Source organism: Physeter macrocephalus, chromosome 17 (genome assembly GCF_002837175.3).
Source record: "Physeter macrocephalus isolate SW-GA chromosome 17, ASM283717v5, whole genome shotgun sequence".
In the NCBI taxonomy this organism is placed as follows: domain Eukaryota; kingdom Metazoa; phylum Chordata; class Mammalia; order Artiodactyla; family Physeteridae; genus Physeter; species Physeter macrocephalus.
Window position 1 is genome coordinate 37,461,701 of NC_041230.1, and position 27,545 is coordinate 37,489,245.

At 54.5% G+C, this 27,545-nt stretch overlaps 1 protein-coding gene across 7 annotated transcripts; it reads right to left on the reverse strand.

Moving 5' to 3' along the window:
* Positions 1-1,469: 1,469 nt before the first annotated feature.
* Positions 1,470-26,208, reverse strand: TPPP3 (tubulin polymerization promoting protein family member 3). 7 transcript variants are annotated; one of them, XM_055078904.1, is made up of 16 exons: positions 25,917-26,195; positions 21,832-21,944; positions 19,151-19,197; positions 17,531-17,773; positions 12,860-13,035; positions 11,148-11,249; positions 10,612-10,736; positions 10,353-10,511; positions 9,965-10,077; positions 7,044-7,126; positions 6,711-6,804; positions 6,439-6,571; positions 4,903-4,925; positions 2,402-2,595; positions 2,136-2,289; positions 1,470-2,020 (listed from the first exon to the last, which is right to left on the reverse strand). In XM_055078904.1, exons 3-16 carry the CDS (start codon positions 19,157-19,159, stop codon positions 1,832-1,834), a joined length of 1,797 nt encoding a protein of 598 aa, XP_054934879.1. In that variant the 5' UTR covers positions 19,160-19,197; positions 21,832-21,944; positions 25,917-26,195; the 3' UTR covers positions 1,470-1,831. The 7 variants fall into 7 exon arrangements, with proteins under 7 accessions (XP_054934879.1, XP_007125959.1, XP_028333307.1 ...); XM_055078903.1 differs by lacking the exons at positions 1,470-2,020; positions 2,136-2,289; positions 2,402-2,595; positions 4,903-4,925 and adding an exon at positions 5,935-6,382 and having other exon boundaries at positions 6,493-6,571; XM_055078902.1 differs by lacking the exons at positions 1,470-2,020; positions 2,136-2,289; positions 2,402-2,595; positions 4,903-4,925 and adding an exon at positions 5,935-6,382 and having other exon boundaries at positions 6,493-6,571; positions 10,353-10,529.
* Between the last annotated feature and the right edge of the window lie 1,337 nt (positions 26,209-27,545).

The following is a 27,545-nucleotide window of genomic DNA, read 5'->3' on the forward strand; positions in this document are numbered from 1 at the left end:
GCCAATCATAGGAGGGGCCAAACTGCTGCTCCCATACGCACTGGATGGTAATCTCACCTGCAGCTTAATAGCTTAATAACCTGGACCAGGCCAATTTGCAGGATTTGGGTTTCTCTCCTATTATGCTAATTTAAGTAAGCTTGCAATTTAAACCAATTCCCCAGGGCTGGAGGAAGTATTCCTCTTACTGTATGCTGGTGGGAAAGGTAGAGCTGTCTGAAACTCTTCCCTGAGCAATGCAAGGTCAGCGGAGTCCGGAGGATCCCACACTGTCAGCCATTAGGCAAGGCTCTGTTGTGACCAGGTGATGATCTCTGCTCTCTAATTCTCACCTCACCCCCCCAGCGTCTCTGTTCCAAGCCACACTACCACTCTTTACCCTCGCTCCAAGTGACTTTGGGCTCAAGGGACTCTGGGGCCACCTGGGGCAAGAACATCCTAGAACAGCCGGAGGGAGAGGGATAAACAGTTGTGCTGCTTTGCTTTGTTATCTGGGTCAAGAAAAAATATTTGTGAATGTGTGCCTTTTAAGCCTTTTCTAGCACTCTTAGGGACTCTGGGCAGTCCCTAAATTCCATCCAGCCCACTTGTCAGCAGGAAGGAGGGAGAGCTGGCCCCAAGGCCTTAGACTTGGGAATAACTCTGGCCTAACATTGAGAACCTCAGAGGGGAGAAAAGGTTGATCTGAAAGCTCTCAGGAGTTCTCAGGATGAGAGAGAGACCCCCACCGCCACCCTGCAACCTGGGATGATGAACAGATGGGAGGGAATCAGCAAGAAGAGGCCCCTCACTGCTGGACACCCTGCTCACCTGTCAAAGGCTGATGCTGGCTGCCAAGTTCTATCGCTGGCCATCCAGCCTCATTTTTGGAAATCAGTGTTGGGGCTTGCTGTGTTAGAAAGAGCCTGGCCAGGGAGGCAAGAGGCATGGTGCTGGCCTCTATTCTGCCGAAGCCCCTTCACTCTCTGGGCCTGAGTTTCCTCAGCTATAAAATTGGGAGTTGAACTGTCTACTGTCTGCTGTCTTGCATTTTCTGATATTCTGAGATGCAGCCCAGAACGACTTGCCTTGGTAGCCCTCTGGAGTGGAGGCCTGTCAGCAAGCTTAGAGCTGAGGCCTGGCACTGGGCCCCACCAATGCTTAGCCCAATCTGAGTCTGCTGTCTCATCGCCCCCACCCCCCTGCTGTGAAAGCAGAGAGGCCAAGACTGAGGCCCTAACTGCAGGAAGATAGCCATGATGTCAGAACTCTACATCAGGGCTGAGGTAAAAGGCTTTTGATTTCCCTATAGAGCATCCTCATTCAGCCTGGCTCTGTGCTAATGGAAGGGGCCTGGTGTGTGTCTTTTTCTGGGCAGGGCTGCCGGTGGAAGAATCAGCAGAGTGCGACTTGAAAGGGGTTGATGACACTGAGGGGTCGTGGGGGGTGAATGTCATTACCCTTGTTGTCATATACCTGACCAGGCCATATTGGTACAAAAGGTGGCTTTATTGAGGTCCGGGTAAGAATTAGGCACTTGGCCAGAGCAGCAGCTTAAATATGAGGCAAGCAGGCAGGGGTTAGCCATGCCCAGGGCTAGGTTGGGGTGGTGAGGCTATAGGCACAGACTCTCCCCAGACAGACAGAAGTCGAGGGGGAAAGAAAAAGGGGAAGGGGATGCAGAGCAGTCTGGGTCAGAGGTCTGGTGGGCTGGCCCCATAGGGCTGGGCAGGAAGCGCTGGGCGGCAGATCCAGCAAGGAGGGGACCGGGCTCTCTTGCTCCACATGCCCCTTAGGCCCAGGCCTGAGCCTCTGGCAGGGGCAGCCATGCTAGGGGGGGCCTTCCCAGGCCTCACTTCTTCACCTTGGCATCATAGGTACCTGCATTCTTGTAGGCACTCACATAGCCACTGTCATCCAGGATGTCCTGCCGCCCAGCAATGCCCTTGCCCTTGCCGCTCTCATCGAAGCGTTCCTTGTGGGAGCCCGTGTACTTGCTGGTGTCAGTCAGCCGTTCCACAGCACCCCCTGTTTTTGCTTTCTGTTTGGACAGAGTTCCCCCAGGGGTACTTGGTTAGGGAGCCCAGCCCTTCCAACCCCAGCCAAGATTCCCCATACCCCCCTCAGTGGCCAGCTGAGACCATCAGGGCACTTACAGTAACACCCACATTGGCTGGTTCCTTGCCTGCCACCAGCTGGCAGATGGCATCAAAGGCCTCCTCCTTGCTCTTCCCCTTGAATCGCTTGGGTGCCAGCTCTTCTAGGGCCTTCTTGAACTCCTCATAGTTGATGACCCGGGCAGACTTCCCCCTGTCAGGTATGTGGACACCATGAGTTTTCCCCCTTCTCCACATCCTCCCTGGTTCCAGCCCCCCAGTTCCCCTTCTGGGAACATCAGAAGCAGGGAATGCCTGGGGCTCACTTGACTTTGGAGAAGACGATGTCGACATCGGTCCCTGTCACAGCCTTTCCGTCAGCCACCTTGCAGTCCTTGCACAGCTTGGCCCAGTTCTTGCCATTCATCTCGTGCCCACTGGCCTTGGGATCACCATGGATGGCAAACTTGCGGAAGCTTTCCTCCAGCCCAGCCACATCTGTGCTCGCTGCCATGCCACCCTGTTAGGGACCCACCTTGGTCACCTCCTAGCCAAGCTCTCCCCCCCACCCCCCAAGGCACAGAGCATCACTGCCTCTACCTCAAAACCTGCAAGGTTGAGGTTGCAGGCACTTCTGCCATATACCCTCAGAGCTGGAGATGGAGCTGCCTACAGAAAGGGGCCAGCACTCAATGTCTGACTGGGCCCCAGAGCCGTGAGGAAGAGCCCCGAGAGGAAAGGTCCTGTCACTTAATGCCAGCCTGGCTCAGAGTGGAGTTCAGAAGATGAAATCATGATGCTCGCATCAGGCTGGGAACAGAGTAGCACTGTCCAGAAAAACTGTGAGAGCAGCAGCTGGGGCCATGGCTTTGTCTGGCCCTGGCACAAGGCCTGCTTGGGTGGAAGTGAGGGTGGCAGAGCGGGCCCCCTCCCTGGGAGTTCCATGCCAGGCTGGGTCAGGACCAGGCCAGGCTGCTGGTTGGGCAGGTATTTAGTGAGGACAGTGTCTCTCTCAGGGTCATGAGGACCCAGCAACACCCAGCCCAGGCTGAGAAGGGAGCCAGAGCACAGGCAGGGGTGCAGCTGGCCCAGCTGGGACCTTGTTACTATTTGCTGTTAAACAAAAACATGAGGGAAGGGGAACTTGGGGCTGGCCTGGCCACAGTTTGTGAAGCCTGGAGACAGTTGCTAAGGGAGGGTGGTACTGCTTGGAGAATGTTGCTAAGGGCAGGATGGTGTCAGGGCAGCTCAGGGAGAAGCTCCCAGTGCTGCTGGGCTGGGCTGGAGAATGGGCTCACGGCTGGGGCACATCAGCACTCCCAGCACCTGGGGCACAACTGTGGCTTCCTGGCCCCTTTCCAGCCATTGGGGCTGTAACGTCCCAATTTGTGGAGTTTAGGAGGAGCAGGAGATTGAGGGGCTAGCCTGAGTGGGGGTTGTAGAGTTATGAGCCCCTAGAGACATGATGGCAAGTGAGACTGTGGCCTTGGCCCTGTAATCCTCACACCTACGCTCTGCGCTGAAGCACACTTCCCCAATGTCTACACCTTCAGCCCTCTATGGAGGCCTCCTGGCCATACCCTGAGCACCACCACACTAGTCCACACTCTCACAGCTGTGTGCACTTAGCCCTGGCCCTCCATACCCTCGGCCTTAGTCCCACTGACCACACCCCTTAACCTGCTACTCAGACCTCCCTGACCACACCAGCCCCGCACTGAAGTGCCCCCCACACCCCTTACTGCAGTCCCCTGACCACACCCACAGCCCTGGGACTAAGGGCCCGGGCCATTCCCCCAGCATACACGCCCCACACATATACTAACAGCCCTGTACTGAGGCCCCCCAATAATACCCTCAGCCCTGCACTGAAGGGTCTTCCCCACACTTGCCCACAGCACCCACTGCAGTCCCCGACCACACCCTCAGCTCTGCACTGAAACTCCCTCCATGTAACACAGCCTGGTACTGAGGCCTCCCTGACCACACCCTCAGCCCTGCACTGCAGCCACTTCCAGCCATACACGGGAAGCCCTGGGACTGGGTCCCCCGTCCACACACCCACAGGCCTTACTGAGACCCCTAACCAGAGCCTCACAACTCACCCTCTCTCCATACATCTGCAGCCCCTGACCACACCCTCAGTTGTGTCCTCAGCAACTATCTTCCACCTCTCCCTTTTATAATAGAGCCTCCAGTGACCACAGCCTGGAGCCTGCCTGCCTGCCTACCCCCCTTCCACTACCACTGGCCTTAACACTGAAAACCCTCCCCGGGTCACCACACTAACCCATCCCTAAGTTGCAGTTTCTGGAACAGGGATCACCCACAGCTCCTACATTGCAGCAACTCGGTGGGTCCAGAATCCCTTTCAAACAGCACTCCCCTTCCCTCTCCCTACACTGCAATCTCCCACCAGCAATCTGAAGGAGACCCGCACTTTGTTCACCAAGGGTAAAGTCTGGGGGAGCTTGAGTGCCACAGGATGCTTGTTCCAGGGGCCTAGCAGGACCCCGCACCTGTGCTCACTCCTGTCTGTGAGAAGATGGATTCTTGGTAATTTCAGGCTGATCAGGTGGTGCCAAGTCAGAGGCCCCGGTCCCAGGGGTCTGCAGGCCACACTCGCTCCCTCCGGGACAGCTGGAGTAATCAGTCAGCAAGGAGTTGGGGGTGGGGGTGGAACGTTTGGGCCCAAGGCAGGACCGCTCAGCTGGTGTCCTCAACTCGGTACCATCCAGGGTTGGGACCCCTCCTAGGCCGCTCCCACCCCACCCCCTTCTTATCGTGCAGGATATTGATTAGAGTGGTCGGCGCCGGGGTCTCCTACCGGCTTCTCCCTCGTGGCTGCTCCTGCAGTGCACGTTCGATGGACAGAAGGAAAGACGCAAGAATGGACCGATGGACGCAGGAGACTAGGCGGCTCCGCAGCTCTGCTCCCTGCCGGCTCTGGGGCGGGACTGCAGGCCGGGCGGTTCCGCCTTATTATTCCCTTGTTTCTCGGTCTCCATAGAGACGGCGAGTCCCACCCCCGGGGCTGTCTCGGCGGGAGAGTGACCAAGGTCACGCTGGCTCCACCTACCAGACCCCGCCCTCTCCAGGCTCCGCGGGGGCGGAGCTGCTGCGATAGTCTCATCCCGCTGCACCCGGGGCAGCTCTGTGGCTGGGGTGACCAGACCTTTGTAGTTCTGGACGTCCTCGGATGGCCCCCATCCTGGGCTCCGCCCGAAGTTCAAAGCTGATCCCCGCCTCCAGGGGAGATCCAACTTCCCAGAGCGGCAACCGAAGGCCTTTGGCGTGGGGCGGGGGGCGGCGTGCAGAGGAGTGGGAAGGTCCCTTCCCTTAGTGACAGTGGGGTCTAGAGCTGGCTCAAGACCACAGCTCTCCAATGAACGTGTGGCATCCCAGGTCACAACTCCGGGTCACTGGGGGCGGGAGGGGACAGTGAACGAATCACGAGTGCCAGCCCCCAAATCCTGGTACACCGATGTCTCTCCCGCTGCCAGGGAAAAGCTCCTGGACTTCCTGGGTCCGTGTCCTCATTTATTCCCACCCCAACCCGATGTTAGCCTCGCAGTCTCTGCTTCCGCTGCTGCCTCCCGACCCCAAAGCCTGCTTCCCCTCCTCTCTCCAAGTGCAAACCCTATCTTCAAGAAAAATAACCTCCTCCAGGCAGCTTCCAGGACCTTTCCCAACCAGGAGCCCCGTACCTGAGCTTCTCCATATGACAATCTGGGTGGCCACCCAGCGTACGCGGGGTGCGGGGGAACTCACCTCACCCTCTGCCCCTAAGCTGACTGGCAATGGTCCGGCTCCAGGAGGGCTCGTGGCCCTTGCCATTAAGAAGGTATGCACTAACTCCGCAAAAGCATAAAAGTTTATTGGAGCATCACGGCTGGTGGGGCTGTTATTGCTGAGTCGTGGGGGAGGGGGCCGATCCCGCCGGCCCTTAGGGGCCCCTAAAGTGCACTCAGTGCGGCGGGGGTGGGGGTGTTGCATAGAGAGTCTGTCCCGCCGCTCCTCCGCCATCCCTGCTTCTTGTCCCAGCTAAGCGAGACCGGCTTCCGGGCCGCCCCGCGCACCGGGCTCGCCGCTACTCGGGCTTACGAAAACTGCCGGCGCACGCGCCTGCAGCGCCAGCCCGGGCTCTCTGCCCCTGCCCACGGGGCCGGCCAGACCGGCGCTGCCTAGGCGCGTCTGAGCCACTGGAATCTCGTCCATGGACTCGGCTGACGCCGAGTGGTAGGCGCCTGCAGGGCTGGCGTCAGCGGAATCCGACGAGCTGGAGCGGCGGCCGGGGGTCCGCGGCCCTATGGGGTTGCAAGGGAACGTGAGACTAGGAGCTGCTACTTACTTAGGGCCCTACCTTTCCCTCCCTCGTAGCTCCCCGAGCAGGATCTTGTCAGGAAGGGGCGCTCACCCGGCAGCCTGGGCAACGGGGGCTCCCGGTCCAAGGTTCTGGAGGTCCGTACCTTATACATGCGCCGCTTCCTTTTTTTCTGCAGAGACAAGGGGAAGCCTGAGTACCCCTTCCCCAGACCTCACATCGCCAAAAGACGCGCAGGAGTGGAGAGGGGTAGAGGCTTCTTTCCCATCCCCTTCCACCTGGGCAGGGGGCCCAGCACAGTCCCCCCCTACCTGGGGTCGGATCCGGGGGGGCAGAGCGAGAGTCTCTGGGGAGGAGGGCGGTGGGGGCTCCACGTGGCCGCGGGTGGCAAGGAACCGGGAGGGGCTGAAGGGGAAGTGGGAGGATAAATGCTGGATGCTGTTGTTCCTTCAAATCCCACCCTGTTGGAGGTCCTAAAATAAGCCTCCCTTCCTAGCTGGAAAGGGGCATTGATCTGTCCAAGGCCATGATAGCCTGGACCAAGACCTGTGCCTTGGCTTTGGCCTAACCCCTTTCTCCCACCTCAGATGGCCCTGCCATGCCAATGGGAGATGTGAGGTGGCACTTGCCCAGGTTGCACTCACTTGGCATTCACTGAGGCAGGCCTGGCCTGGCCAGGGGGCTCTGGGCGCACATGGCTGAAGGTCCGCATGTAGAACTCCATCTCCTGGGGAAGATGGAGGTAAGGGAGGCTGGGAGGCCAGGTGTGGGTCCAGGGCCTTCTGGGTCCTGGGCCCACTCTGTCTTGGATGCAACACCCCCTTACTGGTCTCTGTGGGAGGTCTGGGCACAGAGGTCTAGGGCTGTCCTCCAGGCTTCCCAGGTATGCTGGGAAAACCCCAATGCAGATTGAGGCTTAAAACACCTGTTTTTGTACCTTACCCCACCCCCACCATTTTCCTCACTTCATTTAGTCAAACTCCACCTCCTCCAGGAAGCCTCCAGCCTCATGTGTCCAATGTACCCAGTCTAGAGCTGTTCTGGCCAAGTTGGGTTGGGAAGAAGAGGGACTCAGAGAGGCCCTCTCCTGCTCCTGGCTCCTCCCAGGGCTCCAGTCTCTGAACCGATTTTTTTCCCTATTTGGGAGACTGGGCAGTTCACACACCCGGATGTGCACCCGAGGCTGCGAGGCTACCTGCAGGAATCCATGGTTCCCTCGGAGCTGAGTCCTCAGAGTACCAGACACAATCCCAGCTGCTGGCGGGGAGTGGGGGGATGAGCAGTCTCCCCACCTTCTACCAGTAAAGGGAAGGCAATAGGTGGTGGAAAAAACAGCGCCACAGCCCCACCTGGTACCAGGCTTATGGGTGTTCTCTGTCTTGTTTAGTCGCTGATCCTCACAGTGACCATGGGAGTAGCAGACCCAACCCCTGAAAGTGAAGGGGTCTGAAGCCGGGAGGTAGCAGGAGTGGCCTAGGCTTGCACCCCAGCACGCAGCAAGCGCCGGGCCGCGCCCAAGAGGACTGCAGGTGAGGAAACAAAAGCCAGGAGACACAGTCCGAGAAGGGAGCCTGGCGGAGGATGCGGGGTGGCTGGGGGTAGGGCACCGGACAGCTGTCGCGACTCAGCAGTCGTTTCCATGGAGACCCGGGCATCCTGACTAATGCAGAGACGACACTGTAACAGCAACACCGTCTCTAAAACAAGCCTATGTTTGGGGGCAACGGCTCCAGAGTGGGGCCCCTCCCACATTCCTGCTCAGGGTGGGGGTGGGGAGGCTGCCTGCAGGACGGCCCTAGCAGATCTGGGGGCCAGAGCCCAGCCAGTCAACGGCTGGCTACACAGAGGCAGAGAATGAACCCTGGGCAAGCCCTGTGCCCAACACCTGCCCAGGCTGGCCCTTTGGGGAGGAGTGTGGGGGTGCCAGCCTGAGCAGAGGAGCCCTGGGAAAGAGGAAGGAGTCAAAGGCCAGTCACAAGGGCTGGGACGCCAAGGGAATCCTTCCCCCACACATTTCCTCTTCACCAGTGTGCACCTAGCACCCCTTCAGGGCCCAGGAGAGAGGGGGCAAAGCCTACCCTGGTGCCCCTGGGTTCTAGAAGTGTAGGGCAGAGGGCAGGGAAGAAGTAGAGGATGGTCTCAGAAGCCTGAGGGGCCAGAATGGGACAGGAGCCAGGCCCTAGCCAGCTGGGGAAGTTTGAGGGTGCCACCAGGATGTCCCCATTCAAATTCCCCTCCCCTCATCACAGCTGTCCCTACAATCCTCCCTCAGAGACATTCAAAACTTGCACATTCCTGAACGGTACAGGGCACCTCTCAGCCTCAGCTCTCCTCTGTACGATGGGACAAACACACCCCTTCTCCCTCTGCCGATGTCTCCCTCAGGTCATTTTCAGATGATATTAAATGCCCTTGCTGCTGGCACATCTGGCCCCAAAGCCTAAGCAGGCAGTAACTACAGAGCAGGGGTCCTGAGCATTCGAGTCTGGGGATCCCAGGGCCAGCCCTACCTCAGTGGGCACTGGCTGTGAAGCTTGAGAAAGTCTCCTGCCTACCTCTCTGAGCCTCAGTCTCCTCTGTGAAGTGGGGATAGGGATGGTGCCCACTCCCGGGATGGCTGCCACCGTGCTTACATGGGTTCCGTGCCCAGCACCAGGGCAGGTACACAGCGGTGTGGCAGTTGCGGGGGGGGGAGGGGGTCTCCACCAACAGCCATCACTCCCCCAGGCCTACCCAGGCCTGGCAGCCTGGCCCACCCCTGGCGATGAGAACAGGAGAGGTGGGGTCCCAAGCACTCCCCCAATCCACCCACCAGCCTGTGTTTGTGTCCAGTTGCCATGAGGACTTCGGATCCAGAGCTCAGCCTTCCCAACAAGGCCTGCCTGGGCCCCCTGCCTTCCCAGTCCCTGGGGGCTCCAAGGACTGGACCACCCCACCCCCAGCTGCTGACCTCAGGAAGCCAAGGGGCATGGGAATGGGGATAGGCTGATCAACAGCTGGGCTGGCCAGGCCCCGAGCCTGGGCTGGAGGATTCCTGCTTCAGAGTGCAGAGACCTTAACTCTTCCTACACCCAGCTTGCTTAATCTTTCTTGGCCTCAATATGTTCATCTGCAACATGGGTATGGTAGCATTACCTGCCTCGTGGGCTGTTTCAAGATTTAAATGGGGTAATGGGTATAAGGGCTCAGGGTCACAGGTGGAGAGAACTGATGGCTCTCTCCTGGTGACCCAGTCCTTGATCCATCCCTCTCTCTTCTCCTGCGGCCCCAACCTGCCTGCTTCCAGGCTCCCACGTTCTGTGCCCTCCAGCACATGCTTCGAGCCTCTCCCCTGGGGTCGGGGAAACACAGGGCTTCCTCTGGCTGTGCCCACACTTGAGCAAGCAGGCACATGCTTAGTACAGGCTTGCCCTCGCCTCTGCTGCCTCCAGCACCCCCTACCCCAGCTGCTCTTCCAGGCCTGCTTCCCTTTGCCCTGTCCTGTCACTGGCTACTCGTTGCACAGCCAACCACCCCTCCCACACCCCTTCTCCCACTCCCTCAGCCCTCTGGGCCACTTCTATACCTGAATGGGCCGCATCCTGGGGGGACACGACTCAAGCTCCCTGTGGGCCCCCTTTGTCTCCTGGGGCGGACGATGCTGCACGATGTATTCATAGGTGGTGAGCTTGTGCCACACTGAGGGGGTGAAGAGAGGGCTCAGTGCAATGGAAAAGGAACCCTGGAGTTCAGAAGGTGAGGGAGGGTACCCAACCACAGGCTAAAACCATTGTCCCCATATACACTAAGCCATGGAGTGAGACCAGGTCACCATTAGAGAGCCAGCGCTAGGAAGGGGCATAGTTTCAGGGCTCTACAGCCCAAACTGGGTAACTTCCTCCAGCTTAGGGACTCCCATCCCCTGAAAGGCAGGTGTGGGTATATATGTGGGGGTGGGGGCAGGGGGCACTTACTGAGATAAATGTGGAAGCAGAGCAGGTGGCCAAGCAGGGCTGTGGAGAGCAGGCCTAGAAGGATGAGAAGGGCAGCCAGAGCCAGTATGGCAGGAGCCTGGGTCTCCACAGGGGCAGCAGGCAGGAACACGAACCACACATCTGTGTGATTCTTCAAGACTGCAAGGCACAGGCAGACTGTGCTCAGCCAGGGATGTAACCAGTGACCAGAACAGGCCCGGGGTTGGGGGATGGGAGTGGGCCTGGAGCCCACACTGACCTTCAAAGTGGCGGTTGGTACGCAGCCGCATGGGGTTGACAAAGAACTCCACAAAGACATAAGTGGCCACCAGCACGAGGAGCAGGACGCCCAGTAAGGCAGATGCCACACTGTGTAGAAAGAGCCTGGGCCCAGCCGTGGGCAGCTGTCAGCACCCAGGTGCTCCAGCTGGGCAAGGGCCCAGAGCTCAGAAGGGCCGGTGGTTAGGATGGGGAGCTGGGCCTCTGACCCCACAGCCCTGACTCCTCACGAAGCCAAAGCCTTAGGGCAAAGGTGAATATAGGCGGCCACCCCCAACAGGCTCCCCGCCTTTCCCTGGGCCAGCAGGAGAAAGACTCCAAACCTACCCTCATCGCTCTCAGGCCGAAGCCATCAGGAGCATCACCCTCAGACCAGCACACACACTAACGCACACCAGCGCACAGGTCCCCCAAGTACCCCTATCATCGCCCCGCCCCATACGCAGGTTCAAGGCCCCTGGCTCGCACAGACACAGGCATCGCCAGGCACCCCTGTGGCCCGGGCCTGGCTCTCACCGGTAGTTCCTCTCGCCCACGCAGTTGTTGAGCCACTTGCAGTGGTGGTCGAAGCCGCACACGCATTTGTTGCAGGCGCTGCAGTGCTTGGAACGAGCACTCCTGCGGTGGGGAGGGGGCACAGCGCGGTTGCGGGCTTCTCCCGCCTTTTGCTGCCCGGCCTGGCTGGGGGGTTGCCGGTTCCGCGCCTGGAGCGGGTCACCCACCCGCGCCTAAGCGGAGAGCGGAGCGCGTCAAAGGGGAGCACGCGCGCCCTCTGGCGCGGGGCACCGTGGGGCGGGGCACCCGGAGGAAGCAGCGCTTCTGAAGAGGCGGGGTGGGGGCGGGGACGGGAGGTGTACCCAGCGGCGGGAGGAGGAGTAGGCGGCGTTATATTGTCCCGCTCTGGGACAGTGCACCCGGGTGATGGTGGCGTGAAACGAAAACGGAGTTTCCTTTCCAAGCAAGGACCCCCTTTGCCCAGCCAGGAGGCAATGCAGGTATGGGGCCAGGGAGCAGAAGAGAGCAAGGCTTCTGGACCCAGGGCCTGCGTTGCTCTTCCTGACATCGCCATTTTTTGAGTCCCTGTTTCTCTGCCAGACTCTGGGAATTTTCCTGGCATTCTTCCAGAAAACCCCAGTCTATCTGGGCTAATCCAAAGGGAGCCAAAGGAAGAGGGGTAAGCAGACATCTGGGTGAGCAGTAAGCAATTCACCGCAGTGGGTCAGGTGAGGTGAGGCTACATTAGAAATGCAAGAGAGTCTCCCTGCCCCAGGGAGGAACCAGGAAAGGCCAAAGGAGAGTGGCAGAATAAATTTCGACCCCCTCCCCCAGAACAGAATGGAGCCCTGGAATACGCAGCAACTGCCAGAGCATCCACTGAGGAACAACGCGCTGACTGGTGTCTAGTGAAAGAAAGGATGGTCTGATGCCGAAGTCCTCAGCATCTTAATGCCATTGGCTCTTTCTCTGTCCTATGGACAGAACCCCTTCAACAGGCTGCTTGGGGCTTAATATTAAAAGTGTGGAGCTAGCCTTGAACCATACCCCCATCCCTGATGCCCTACCTAAGGCTGGGAGACTGGGATGCTCCAGAGAGGGGCTTAGGGAGGCAGTCTGGACCAGCCAAGGGGGTATGGGCTCTGTACATTCTGACCCCTCAATGTGACCTGGAGTAAGTCACTTGGCCTCTCTGGGCCTCAGATTCCTGGTGCATAAACAAGGATAACAGTATTGGCTTCGGGGCCAGGCAGGCTGGGTTGTGAATCTGGCTGCACAGTAGCCATATGACCAACCTCAGGCCTCTCAGCCTTTCTGAGCATTGGACTCTTCCTCCTCTGTGAAGTGAGGAAGATGTTGCCCACTCTGCAGGGTGGTTGTTCATAAGCACTTAGCACATGGTAAGTAGTCAAGTGTTGCTCCCCTCTCTGCCCATACCTGGCAATGCTGGTGAGAGAAGGGGGGTGGTTACTGGTAGACTTAGTCATCAGAAGTGTTTGTGGCAGTGCCAATTGTTTCCTACTTTGTTGGAAATGCTATTCCTCATCTTCTGTTTCCAATCACCTTCTCCCTCACCCAGTTCTCTGTCACTCCACTAAGACTGTGAAATAAGAGGGTTCTGAGGCTTCAGAATGACCGTAAAGCCTGGGCATGACCCTGTCTGCCTTCAGCTCCCACTGGCAGTTCCCCGGGCACACTCATTGGCCACACACACCCAGTCCACACGCACTCACACATCCACGTCGCACAAGTTGCAGTGCAGGTCTTCAATGACGTGTGCATGTTGGCTGCGGTTGAAGATGGGCAGGGGCCCAGCATAGCTCTTGTCCCGCACATTGGCATCTGCTGGATCGATGGAAACAGCAGTCAGGTGCACCACGAGGTGGCCAGCAAAGATGGCGCCCATGCACTGGCCCAGCAGGTTAAAGACTCACTCCACACTGCCGGCTGAGAGCCCCACTTCTGCTTCCTGTGGCCAGAGAACTGCTCTCTACCTACATGTGACTCCCCAGTGCAGAGACTCTCTGCCTGTGCCACCTCCTACCTGTGCCACCTCCTACCTGCGCCCCATATGCAAGAGCAGAGGGGCTATCTGGTAATGGAGCTCACAAGCCAGCACTGCCTGCTGCTGCTGAGGAGACCAACTACGGCGCCCTGGCCTCACTAATCCAGGCCTGGCGTAGGCCCTGGCTGATCTTACCTCAGAATCTGACCTGGTTTCCGATTCTAAATGGTGAAATGAGACTGAAAGAGATCATCCTCTAAAGGTTGAAGGACCCAAAATATAAGTTCTAAGCTTGTTTATCTTGCTTTCACAGGAAGTCAGCTCTGAGAAGGAAGAAGACATCCTCTCCCAGCAGCCAGGCCAGTTGGAGAATCACTTGCAGACAGGGCCTCATATATCCACTGCCTCCCCAATCTAGAGTCCAGGTACTTGGAGCCCTGGGGCTGAATGTCTGGGATGGCCTAACATGTTCAGGGGCTGGCCAGGGGGCAGCATGGCTAATTCCTGAAACACAGATCTTCCAGGATCTGTCTGCTCAGCAGTTGTGGGTCAGGTGTCACCTCTTGCCTGGGTTACTCCATAGTCTCCTGACTCTGCTTCTCATGTCTGCGTCCCCTTGAGTACCCTTTACTTGGGTAGTGAGCTCTGAAAAGCTTAAACGTAAAGCCTTGACTGCTTAAACTCCTGCAGTGGCTCTCAAGCTAAAGTTTACTCTTCAGCTCAGTGTTCACGGCCCCTTTTCCTTTGGATCCTTTCAAACCTCTCTGCTGTCACCAACCACTACTCCTTACCATTCCAGGCTCTCTTCAGACACACTGAATGTGGGCAAACATTTAGTTTCCTGCCTGCTCCAACACTTCTTCCCTCCCCCCGCACCCCCCTGGTTCATTCATTCAGCTATTTACTGAGGTCTTTCGCTATGCCAGGCACTGAGGGATATGGCAGGAGCAAGACAGACTTGGTCCCTAGCCCCAGGGAGCCTACAGTCTGGCAGGAAACACAGAGATTAATCAAAGAGTAGGTTGATTGCAATAACGAAAGTTCAGGGGACTATGTGAGTTTGTAACTGGGTGACCTCATCTAGTCTGAAGGGATCTGGAAAGTTTCCCTGAGGAAGTATCATCTCAGCTGAGACTTAGAGAGAAACAGATAACAGGAACGTGGCAGGTAATATAAAGAGGAAAGGGGGCCTGGCTGGGTACTAGGAGCAAGCAGAGTCCCAACCAGATGTGTGGTTCCAGCTCAGCTTATTGGTGCCATGCAAGAAAGAGAGCCCATGTCACCAAATTCTGGCTTTTCAGAAGGAACCAGAAATCTGGATTTGTGTCTGGATATATGAGGCATCTCATTTTTAAAATGTTGACAAGGAAATAAATAATTTTTTAAATGTACCTGCCAAAGAAACACTTAAGACATGTCCATTTTGTGTGTTCGTTATCCCTCAATTAAAAAAAAAAATCTGTAGGCCAAACTGGCCCATGGGCTGCTAGGTCTTGACTTCTAACTTAGCTGGGTATTGGGGTGGAGAGAGAGGCTAGGAGCTTCCAGGCAGAGACCAGTGTTGTTGCAACAGAGAACAGAGGAAACAAAATAAGAAGATGCTGGGGAGATAAGCAGAGTCCAGAATGTGGAGAGCCATGATGATCTTGAACCTTAAGGCAGGAGGAAGCTATTAGAGGGTGTTAAGCTGGGGAGTAACTTTATCATATTTGTTTTTTGAAAGGGCACTCTGGCTGCAGGGATAGAGATGGACTGGCCGGGGTGAGAGCGTGTGTGGGGAGACCTGTTTGGAAACAAAATGGTCATCTAGGTAAAAGAGGCAGATGGCAGTGGGGAGAAAAGAGGGCAAATACAAGAGCTTTTTAGGAGGCAAAATCAACAGGACTTGATGACTGACTGGATATAGGTGATGAAGGAAAGGGGCGGAGCCAAGAGTACCTAGAGAGGCCAGGAAGAGGGAAGGAGGGCAGCTGAGAGCAACAGGTATGCGTCTGGGTGGTGATGTTGGTCTACATGGCCCTCCTCCTGCACCCACAGTCTGCTGTATGAATCCCTATCCCCATACTTACCATGTGATGATCTCCAATCTACAAGGCTTTCCTCCAGTTGGAAGCGGAACACCTGGAGCTGGGGGCCTGTTTTACCCATCTTTGCAACCCTAGGGCCCAGGCAAGTTCTAGGTGCAAGGTGAGTGCTTGGCACACACCATTACCCTACCTCATTCTGCAGGGGCCCCTGAGGGAGCCTGCAGAAGGAAGGTGGCTTTGATGGGAGGACAGAGAACCATTCAGGCCTGGAAATGGGAGTGCCAAACCAGGTGCTTCTCTGAGCCTCCAGCATTGCCCAAAGCAATAAATATGGGGAGGACAAAACCCTCAAACCATCCCACTGCCTCAGAGTCAGACTGCCTAAGCAAGTCCTTCTGGCCTCACTGGGTAGCAACTGTGTGACCTCAGGAAGTCATTTAATCTCTCTGAGGGCTTCCCTGGTGGCGCAGTGGTTAAGAATCCGCCTGCCAAGGCAGGGGACACGGGTTCGAGCCCTGAGCCGGGAAGATCCCACATGCCGCGGAGCAACTAAGCCCATGCGCCGCAACTCCTGAGCCTGCGCTCTAGAGCCTGCAAGCCACAACTACTGAGCCTGCGTGCCACAACTACTGAGCCCACGCGCCACAACTACTGAAGCCTGAGCGCCTAGAGCCCGTGCTCCGCAACAAGAGAAGCCACCGCATGAGAAGCCCGCGCACCGCAATGAAGAGTAGCCCCCGCTCGCCGCAACCAGAGGAAAGCCCACGTGCAGCAACAAAGACCCAACACAGCCAAAAATAAAATAAATGAAAATTTAAAAAAAAAACCAAAAACTTTATAATCTCTCTGAGCCCCAATTTCTTTTATGAAAGTGGAGAGAACACCTTCCTTACAGATTATTATGAGAGTTGAACAAGATCATCCATGTATAGGGGTTGGCACAGTGCCTGGCACATATAAGTGCTCAATAAATGCTAGTTGTTCTTGGTTACTGTTATTTGCTCTGATTCTGCTCACTCCAAAACATGTTATTAATCTGGCTTCCCAGGTACCCTGATGGCAGAAAGCCAGGTAGTCCTGAGTGAGTGGTGTACCCATTCCGGATCATGGGAGGAATGTTCCATGAAGCATTCTACTTAATAGCACTGACTAAGCCCTGTTGGTCACCTCAGAGGAAGTCTAGTTTTCATGTACAAAGTTGATGACTAGGCCCTGGGCCCCAGTGAACCAGGAAGCCCCTCAGTGACACTGCTGGCGTCGGAGACCAACAACCTTCTTTAGTTAGAGTCTTCCTCCACCCACCTGCCCTGGCTACCCACCAGCCAAGGGCTCTATGGTTTCCCAAGAGAGCATGCTCACATTCATGGCTCATACATTCTGGTGCTCACACACACACATCCTTGTGTGCTCCTTGTCCCCTGCCTGGGAAGCAGGCAGGACTCCTCCTGTCAGATGGAGGAGGAGGCTAAGATACGGAGAGCTGGCAGAAGCTGCTCAGCCTTGTGCAGCTCTGAAAGGGCTGAGTTGAAGGGTGCTGACTCTACGCCTGAGACTTTCAAATTCATCCCTGCTAACTCCTTTAGCTCACCCTAGGCCACCTTCTCCCAGAGGCCCAAAGAATCATCTCCATGAAGCACACACACCAAGGCACACTCTCATGGGCACCCTCTGGACTAGGGCACATGGCCACATGCTGCCCCTCAATCGCCCAGACTTGCAGCCACATCCTCTGCTCCTGGGGGTTGTGGCCAGGGCTGGGGCAGTCACATCACTAAGTTCAGGCAAGCTCATGTTTGTCACAATTCCCAGGAGCTTCCAGGGCATATTTATCCCTCCTCTTGTCAATTCAACCTTACCCTAAAAGAGTCTGATTTATAAAATCGATGAGCTCCTAAACAGTCCTGGGTACAGCATAATAATCTCTGTAAATAAAACCATATTTTAAATGTACCAGGAAACTTACCATGTAAAGGAATTCTACCATTATTCTTTCCAAAAAGTGAAAAATTATTTCATAAATGGAATAAGGTACTCTCTTTTATCCCTTGTTGAGCTCTGGACACAATTAGCTTAAAGAGAGCTTTAAGGTTCTCTTCTGTAATTGCTCTTGTGGCACCTCAGTTGACGAGGTTCCCATCTGTGTGGGGCTTTCAACGCTCCAAGGTTCGTTAGGCCTGTTCCCTCACCCAATCAGGCAGAGGGGTCAGATGGCGGTTGGAGGCCAGGCAGGTAGGCAACTGGTCCCCCCAGGCAGAGACAGGGCCCATCTGCACTCTCTGAGGCTCTGGAACCCAGCTTCAGGCCTCGCCCACGTCCCTCCATCCATTGCCCCCACTCTTCTATGTACCAGTCCCACACTTTCCCAAGGATACAGCATAGCCAGCAGGCACCCAGTGGTGAGGCAGGAGGGGAACAAGGACCCCAAAGCCAATCACAGCAAAGAAGAGGTACAGCAGCCAGGCCACAATCTGGAGCGGGTGAGGGGGCCAGCTCCACCCATTCCGGCGGGACCGCTGGCCCTGCAGCTCCGAGGAGGGTCCGCTGGCCTGTGCAGGTGCTGTCCACACATTCTTCTCAGGGGCTGTCTTGTTAGAGGGCTTGTTGCAGATGTTCATCTCCAGAGGGAGAAAGGGTAGAAAGATCATTAGCCTGAGGAGGCCCAGGCTGGAGCCCAGAGCCCCATGCCTGCAGTCAGGTTTCAGCAGGAGGGGCAGGCTAGTATGTGAAGCCATCTCCAGCTACTCTGCAGGGGAATCCGGGGCCCTAGCATGAGAAGCCTGGCAGTTTGGGAGGATGGCAGTAGACTGCTAGTCTCAAAGCCCCCCAGCAAGTTCTGCCCCAGTCCTAGCCAGGACAAGGTAGGAAGGTCCAGGGTTTATTCAGCTCACAGTGTGACTGCCTGTTATTCTGCTCTGTCTCCACAGCCATCAGAGTTAAACCCAATAAGACATGTTCTCATCTGGTAACAATATCAGGCTGAGGCCAGAGCGATGAGAACACATGCTGATTCTGTCAGGATTAGTCACCTCTGTCCTGAGGCCCAAATGCAAGTGTCAGAGAGGGCCCCGTCACACTTTGCTAAGGGAAACAGGGAGTGGAGGTGTTCAAAAGAGGGATCTGGCCTCTGCACCTCAGCAAGCAGGTAATCCCTTTAAGGACTAGGGGACCCTGAACCATCTCCCCTGTGCCTCAGATAAGCTACCTGGGGCTTCTTGGCTGGAGAGGAGCCAGCACACAAGAGAGGGGAGGAATCCTCATTGGTTCCCTCCAACAGTGGAAATGACCATGTTTCTCTAAGTAAATGTGGGCCTGGTACAGTGAGAACAAAAAGGTGAGCTGATGCCTTTGACTCACTTGAGGGAGTTCAGGGAAAGACAGGCCTTGGCCAGAGCCAAACCACCAGATGGCAGCACTCTACCCCCATCCCACCGTCGCTCAGCCCAAGAGCTGACTCGGTGGTCAAAGATACATGCAGGGCAGACGGGTAGGCCTGTCATTACAGGAGAAAGAGCCCAACCCCAGTATCTTCTGGGCCTGAGGTGGGACCAGAGCCTGGGCAGGCAGGGCCCCACTTGGGTAGACAGGCCAATTCGGAGCTCTTGGTGGGAAGGTCAAGAGCTGCAGAAAAAACCCTGGCAGCTGGACTCTCCTTTCAGGAGTCCATGCCTGTTGGCCAGGGAGTCTGACTAAGCCAAAGGGTATGGCAGACCCTGCTCAGCACATCTTCCTTGAACACCTTCCTCACTTCTAAACCCAACAAAATGTGACTTGACCTTCAGAGCCCACTGCAAGCATCACCTCATCCAGGAAGCTTTCCCTGATGCCCCAAGTTAGTCAGGGGGCCCTCACACTCAGTCTTTACTGGGCAAGTCACTTTGCTGTTTGGAACACTTTGCCATCTCCATGTCTGCCCCCCTGTTATGCCAGCAAAGGTACTGTGATTCATTCACCTCTGTTCCCCACATCCCCTCCCCCAAGCACCCAGAACATACCTTGTACATAGTAGGTGCTCAGTATATGTTTTCTGACTTGAAAACATCTGAAATAAAAGGAAATGTGGGCACGGTAAACGATGAGGAATCCTGACTCACCCAAAGCCATCTGGCCCGTTCTGCCCTGCCTTCAATCTGCACAGTCGCCAGGCACCCGTACCACCCCCCACCCCATGCCAGCCCCATGGCTGTTACCCTAGCTGCCAGACACTCACACTCAGCCACTCTGCCCTTCATCCCACCTGAGGCCCAGAGCCTCCTGTAAACCAAACTTGGAGAGTCTGCGTAGCCTCATCACAAAGCTAAATGGAGTGACCCTAGTTTTCTCCCAGGGACTCCACTGGAATTCTTTGGTCATTTGCTGTGTCTTCAGTAAAAAGCAATGAAAGGTGAAAAAAGAGCCCCAGCTTTGGAGGAAACAGATCTAGGTTCAAGTCCTGGTTCTTCACTTACTAGCTGAGTGGCTTGAGTTTCTTCATCTGAAAAACAGGGGTAGGGATGCCTACCTAGGGCTGTATATAGATCAGCAACACTGTAGGTAAAGCGTTGACACATAAATGTTCCCTAAATGGTAGACGTTATGATTACTCTTAAAATAGCCCTCTGGGGTGTCCTCATCTCTCCAGACCGAGGAGGCTACTGCATCTGATATTCCGTGAGGTTTTATGAGGTTATGCCCAAAGTGATGGGGTTGGTTGAAGTTGCTTTCTTAAGTCAGTAGTCCCAAGGAACACACTGTCATAAGAGCTGGGCCACTGGATTGTCATTCTAAACTTTTCAGCTTTGATCAAAGATGACAAAGGTGATCAAAAAGCTGGCATCACTTTATTTGGAATGTCCCCAGAGGTGGCAAATCTTTGTCCTTGATTTTTGGAAACAAAGGTCATCAGGTCAAGCCCAGTGTATACAGTTGAGCTGGGCATTTCTGCTCAGGAGGACAAATCCCTGTGGCTTCCACATAGATTCTCCAGAGATATCATCACCAGGGCAACTTCTTTGAAGGGAACACATTAATTGGGATTCCTAAGTCCTGACTTTCTCTTTGCCATCCTCACACCTGAATAACCCAACACCTTGAGGTAGTTTATAAAGAAAGAAGCAGAGGTACATGGCTGGCTGACAGGTCCCCACTGCCGGAGTGGGCTGGCAGTGGCCACAGGCACCGCCAGTGCTGCTGCATCCCTGACGCCTGAGGCAGGAGGAGTCACCACCTGAGGCCAGGGGCCTACCACAAACAGCCTTAGGGGTTGCTCTGATACCAAACCCCAGTACCCTTGGCCCAGAGAGGTACCACTTGTATGAGACCATGGATGAGGGAATGGTGCTGTTGGGTTTAAGTCCCTTGCAGCGGTGGCAGCCTGGTACCATGCCACCTGCAACAAAAGCCTGAGACAACAAACTCTTTTTTTTTTTTTTTTTTTTTGCGGTACGCGGGCCTCTCACTGTTGTGGCCTCTCCCGTTGCGGAGCACAGGCTCCGGACGCGCAGGCTCAGCAGCCATGGCTCACGGGCCCAGCCGCTCCGCAGCATGTGGGATCTTCCCGGACCGGGGCACGAACCCGTGTCCCCTGCATCGGCAGGCGGACTCTCAACCACTGCGCCACCAGGGAAGCCCCAACAAACTCTTAACTGATGATATTTTCCCTTGTGGAGTTGGTGGCCACAAATTCTTTTGGCCCAAAAAATTTTGATTAAAAGGGCTTGGAGGTAGGAGAGAATCCAAGATGAGGCTTCAAGCATGATGGGACCAGGCACTGTCACCAGACCCAGGGACTTCTCTGGCTGTCCTACCCCTCTCAGCACTTCCCTAGGAGACCAGATTAAAAGATGCGTGGTTCTGCTACCAGACAACATGGCCAGCTTGTGCACTCATGCCTTGGCCCAGTCAGTGGTTATTGCGGTCCAGCCCCCTTGTGCATTAAAGATGTAAACACAGATGAGACCATGTTCCTGCCCTCAGGGGCTTGCTTTCTGGGGGCCCAGACAGATTTCAGGGAAGTGGGTGAATGGGTATTCTGGCAGCCCTGCAAGGGCCAGCCATTCAGTATGACAAAACACAGAGTGGGTGGGTTTGGGGGTCAGAGAGCAAGATAGAGAGAGAGAGAGAGAGAGAGAGAGAGAGAGAGAGAGAGAGAGAGATGAGCCCTGGCAAGTTGCAGGGTCAGACCCTAGGTTGAAACCAAGTGCCCCTAAAACCAAGTTCCCTTACCAAGATTATGATTAATCTCTCTATCCAAAACTTTATTCCCTTTCAAGTCACCTCTGACATCAATCCTGTGCTAACTGAACACTAAACAACCAGAGTCACATGACTAAAACTGCTGTTGTTGATGACATCATTAATGTACTAAAATTGCTACTATAGATGTCATCATTAACGTACAAACTCAGGTTGTTTCTCCAGGGCAAGATGAGCTAACAGATCCCTGAGCCATGGACCACCTGGCCAAAGAGTCATAAACCAGAGACATTCTGATTCCTGAAACTACAATTAAGAAATATCACAAAAATGTCACAGGACGATGATTAATCCCAGCCTCTTTGTTCTCCTCCCTCCCCTCACAAAAAAAAAAAAAAGAAAAAGAAAAAGAAAACTCTAACTCAAAGACCAAGCTGGAGTGGACCTGAGGCATGTCTCCCACTCCCTTTGCTTGGCACCCTGCAGTAAACACTGTACTTGCCTTCACCACAGCCTGGTGTCAGCAGATTGGCTTTGCTACGTGTTGGGCAAGCAGATCCGACTTTGGTTCAGTAACAAGGTGATCACAGGAGGCCAGGTGAGTAAGTTTAGGCACTGTTGAAAGAGCCACAGGGAATCACAGAAAGTTTAAACAGGGGAGTTGACATAAAGGTGATGGGTGTTTTAGAAAACTTTCTAGTCACACTGGGAAGGAGGGCATGAGCAAGAAGCGAAAGGGCATGGGGGGAGGTGACACCACAGCAGGCTGGCCTAGGGGAGGGCAGCAGCCCAGCAGCCCTGTGTATTGGGAGGAGTTGGGTGGGAAGTGGGGGTCAAGCCCACAAGCTCCCTGATGCCCTGCTGCATCTTTGGTGGGCTGAGAGGTATGTGGACCTTGACAACAGATTCTCAAGTAACTTCTGCTGCCACGAACAAACAACAGAGTTAAGCTGGTGGAGACAGAAAGAAGACAAGAGCAAAGAGGCCCCGTGGAGTGTTAGGCCAAAGGTAGCCACTGCCCTGGTAAGCCAAGGGCCCACCTGGCTTCTGAGGCAGGCTGGAGGGCCTGTGCAGGTCCCTCCCTGTCCCAACAAGGGGAAGGCCATTGCTAGGATGACAATAATCTATGTTAACATTGACTTGCTAGAAGTCTAAAATAGCATTTTCCAAATAAGGTTAGGCTACCTTAATTTATATGCCTAATTTAAGTGAGGAAAATCTTACCATTTCAGGTTCTCATTATGAACTACAGAATAGTTACCTGACTGGTCCACTTCCCTCTTGCCCACCTCTTCTCTCACCAAAAAAAAATATTTAGGAATGTTGTTCTGAGATTCATGAATAGCATTGTAAAAGAACCAGACTGAGGTGAAAAGTACCAGCCCTGGAGAGGCTGTAGGCATCCCTGCATTTCTGCAAGATGTCTGAGAATTTCAGGAAAGAATCTACTTAACTACCAGAGGGTTTGTTGGTAGAGGCCACAGAACTGGGAAGGTACAGTGATGGGGTCAGAAGAGAGGTGACAGGGCTGATGTGGGGGCTTGGAGGGCCTGGAGATCTGAGTTACCAACAGGGAGAAACAGGTTGGAGCCAGGGAAGAGGGCTAGGCCTGGAGACATAGCCTGGCCCTGGTGCCTGCGTTGCCACTCACAGATTGAGGAACCTGGTGGGCCAATTTCACAAAGCCATCTCTTTGGATCTCTCCTTTATTTTTCAAAAAGGTTAGCTGGAAAGCAATTTGGTAATGTCTACTAAACTTGAGAACACATATACCCTTGAGCCAAGACATTCCGTTTCTAGGTATTTATCTTATACATATGCTCATAAAGTGAACAAAGATTCATTGCAGTCTTGTTTGTAATAATAAAGGACAAAAAACAATATAAACAAATATATGGCACATCCACACAATGGAATGCTATATAACATCAAAAATAATGAGGGATGAAATGATTTTTGATACACAGTAAAGCAGAAAAGCAAGGTGTGGGACAGTTGTAGAGTGTGCTACGAGTGGGTGAAGACCAAGGTGGATGGATAGACATCTACGTTCCTATATGCACAGATTCTCTCTGGAAAGAAATGCAAGAAAGCAAACATAGGGATAGCCTGTGAGAAGGTGATCCAGTGGCTGGGGATGAGAGAGATTTGCTTCTACTATGTACTCCTTGGTGCTGTTTGGATTTTTTTTTTTTTTTTTTTTTTTTTACCATGTGCATGTGCTACTTCTGAAAAAAAAACATGTCAAACAAATAATTGAAGTGTGTCATCTCTTACCCTCCTGGCCCCAGTGGGCTGCCATGTGGACCAAATGTGCTCGTGTGATCTAGAGCCCAGTACTGCGCCAGGCAAACACGGAAATCTTGCCTAACAACCATGCAACAAAAGAGCACTCACTTTTAGTTCAATGCTTTCTCACTCTCGAAAGAAGTTCTGAGTTGTTCAGCTGAAGAGCTCCCTGTGAGCTGTTAGGGCTTTTGTTAAAGCTGGAATCAGACAACCAGGCAGCACAACAGAGGAGCAGCTGGGCAGGACCTTGTTCCAGTTCTCAGGTGAAGGTCAGCTCAGCTCCCCGTGACTCCAGAACCCAAAGGGAAGGTGCATGCCACAGGAAGGTTTCATTCCCAACCATCTTTTCTTTTTGCTAGACGATTTATGGTTGCTGTGTGTGATTTTCTATGGATACTTCAAAACAAGTTTTCTGGTTTTTTCCCAGGATCTACTTTTAAACCCGTTTTCACTGAGATTCAACAGATGCCCAATTTAACCATCTAAAGGAGGGGCTGGAAAGAAAATGCTGCATGGTGCACACTGTTTTACAGCACAAAATGTCATTTATAAAAGAACTTTCAAGGGGCAAGTACTTTGTTTATTAGAATTACCCACAGGTGCCAAAGAAGTCTCTGGACTTAAGATTCTGGGAAGTGGCTAGTTTGACTAAGAGATACACATCACAACAACTCCCAGAAAATAAATTGGAACCTCAAGCCTTTCTGCTAGATCTCTCTAGTCATTGGTCTCAGATGTGGCTGGGCTCCTCACATCAACAACACGCAGAAGTCTGATGCTAGGGCAGGAAAAGCTTGAAACCTCAGTCATTCCTGAGCTGACATGGTCTGCAGACATTTCCTGTGCCATTCTCTTCCTGAAGCAACCACTGCAAACTATTTGGGATTCAAGTTAAGCCAAGGAAAGAGGACAAGAAGAAGGGAGCAACATGGAGCTGAAACAAGGCCAGCGGGCAGAGGCAAGCATTGTTGATTTTAACCAGGAAATCAACTCCCATGATGGTAGAAGCAAGCCTTGAGGAACACCCACCAAGACACCATCATTAAGAACAAAGTTGTGACAGAACAGATAAGTAAGAAAAACAAAAGAAAAAAACCTGGCTAATTAAGTACCAGTGTTGCTTTTATTGAATCTCATGGTGATTATCTGTTTACAAACCCCTCTCCCACTGTGAACAACCAGTTCCACAAAAACAGGGACCACCCCTCACCCATCTCTAAATCCAGTTCTCCTTCAAGAAGAGAAGTTAAGCCACTTCTTACCATTTCTGCTACCATCACCCTAATCCAAGCCCCAGTTATTGCTCCCCTACGGTATTTCAACAATAACAATAACCATCCCTAGCATTTAGAGGGCATTTATTCTGTGCTAGGCACTGCTTTAAGTGTTTTGATGGAATTCACTTATTAAACCCTCACAACACTCTGAGGTAGGTCCTATAATTTCAAATTGTTCTCATAGGCCTCTCTAGTCATTGGTCTCAGATGTCGCTGGCCCCTCACTTTCTCTCTCATAAACAACATGCAGAACAATATGCCCCTTTCACAGATGAGGACACTGAGTCTCAGAGAGACTAAGTAAATTCTAGGAGGCACAGCTAGACTGGCAGAACTAGGATGGCCCTCAACTGACTTCCTGGTGTGCCCTGTCACAATCACACTGTTCACCTCACCAGTGTGAGGTGAGCTTTTCAAAACTTGAAATTCATCAAAACTCCTCAATGGTTTCCTCCTCCTGCTAGGATAAAGTTGAAACTGCCACCGCATCCTTCAAGGCTCCCCTCACGCTTGCTGTTCCTCTGTACCTGCTGCCTCCAGATCTTTGCATTTGCTTTTGCCTCTTCCAGAAACACCGTTACCCTGATCACAATGCTGGCTCCTTTTCAACCTTCAGCTCTTGGCTTAAAGGTCACATGATAGAGCGGACCCTCCCTGACCACCTCCCTTCATTTCAGCACCAGAGCATTTAACCCGACCTGAAATCACTTTGGTCGTGTATCTGGCGCCTGCTCCCCGCACCCCCCGCCCCGCCCCTTCTTAACACTGCGGGTTCTGGAGAACCGCGGCGTCCTCTCTGGAGCCCTCCGTGGCCCCGCGCCTGGCAAAAAGCCTGGCACACAGCAGACGCTCAATGCAGATCTGTGAACCGGATGAATACTCGAAGGAAGCCGGGCGCTCTGCCCGGTACCTGGAGCCCAGGCCGCGGGATCCAGGCGCAGAGCTCGGCCGGGCGGCGGCAGCTCTGGCCCCGTGGCTCAGGCCAGGCTTCGAGGTGAGAACTGCAGCGGGGGCTCCTCACCTGTGCGTCGTCGACCGAGCCAGATCGGCCTTGCCAAGGTCACTCAGCGGCTCAGCCCCCGCGCCTGGCCGTCCACCCACCCCAGGGCGGCGGCGCTTCAGACTCTCGCAGCGGAGACGGTCCCCGGCACCCGGAGGCGGTGCGCCCCGGATCGGGGACCCATCCCGGGCCGCGCGGGGGAGGTTAGGCCCGCAAGTCCTCCGGCTCCGGCTCGAGCGGGCTGGCTGTACCGCCGGGCGAGGCTGACACGGGCTGGGCCTTGTCCGGCGCGGGCCCGTTCCCCTGGCAACGGCGCGGGCTACGGCGCCCCACAGCGGCCAAACCGCGCTGCGTCACGTCGCGCCTGCACCCTGGCTCCGGGCGGGGCTCACCAGGGACCCCCTGGCGTCCTAGCCCAACCATTCTCCATCCCTTTCCAACATTTCTTCTCAAAAACCCACTTTCCCCACCCCCAACCCACAGCTTGTCTTCTCGAAATCCTAACTTGTCCCAGAGGTGTTCCCCTCCAGTTTCCCCCCTGAGCCCACCACTCTCAGGGAGGCGCTCAGTCAGCCTGCACACTTTTTAATGAGTATGTGCTGGGCACTGGACATACCATGGGGAACACCCACGAGATCCCTGTCCTTCAGGGAGATTACAGGCTAAGGGAAAGACAGATCTAGAGACAAATAAATACAGTATACATATTGTGGCCCACAATATAAAGTGAAGTATAAGAGCTCAAAATATCTCCTTTCTGGGACTTCCCTGGCAGTCCAGTGGTTAGGACTCGGCGCTCTCACTGTCAATGGCCTAGGTTCAATTCCTAGTCGGGTTCAACCCCTGGTCCTGTTCAATCTCTGGTCGGAGAACTAAGGTCCCACAAGACCCGCGGTGCAGCCAAGTAATAGTAGTAGTAGTAGTAATAGTAATAATAATCATCTTTCTTTATTTCCTTTATTTATAAATTTATTTATTTATTTTTTGGCTGTGTTGGGTCTTCGTTGCTGTGCGCGGGCTTTCTCTAGTTGCGGTGAGCAGGGGCTACTCTTCGTTGGGGTGTGCGAGCTTCTCATTGTCGTGGCTTCTCTTGTTGCGGAGCATGGGCTCTAGTCGAGTGGGCTTCCGTAGTTGTGCCACGCGGGCTCAGTAGTTGTGGCTTGCGGGCTCTAGAGCACAGGCTCAGTAGTTGTGGCGCAGGGGCTTAGTTGCTCCACAGCATGCGGGATCTTCCCGGACCAGGGATCGAACCCGTGTCCCCTGCCTCGGCAGGCGGATTCTTAACCACTGCACCACCAAGGAAGCCCTCTTTATTTCCTTTAAATCAAGCATAAATCCTACTGGGAGCTCCCATATTCCAGGCTGATGGGAAATTCAGTCTTGGTCTCTACTAGGCTCCTCTTTACCCAGGTTATTCCAAGGACTCAGGATCTCCTGCAGGAGCAAACACTGTGAGAAGCACTGTCTGGTCATGGGTCCTCTCTGGTACTAAGGCCACAGCCATTGTCCCACCCACCTACAGGACTTTTAGATTTGGGCCTTGTGGGGCCCTGCCTGCTGCACCGGGCCTGCCAGGGGACAGGCACTTGCTTCCTCTGTTCCAGGGCCTGCAGACTCTCTTCCCTTTCCCTTCCTGAGGCACCTCCCTGC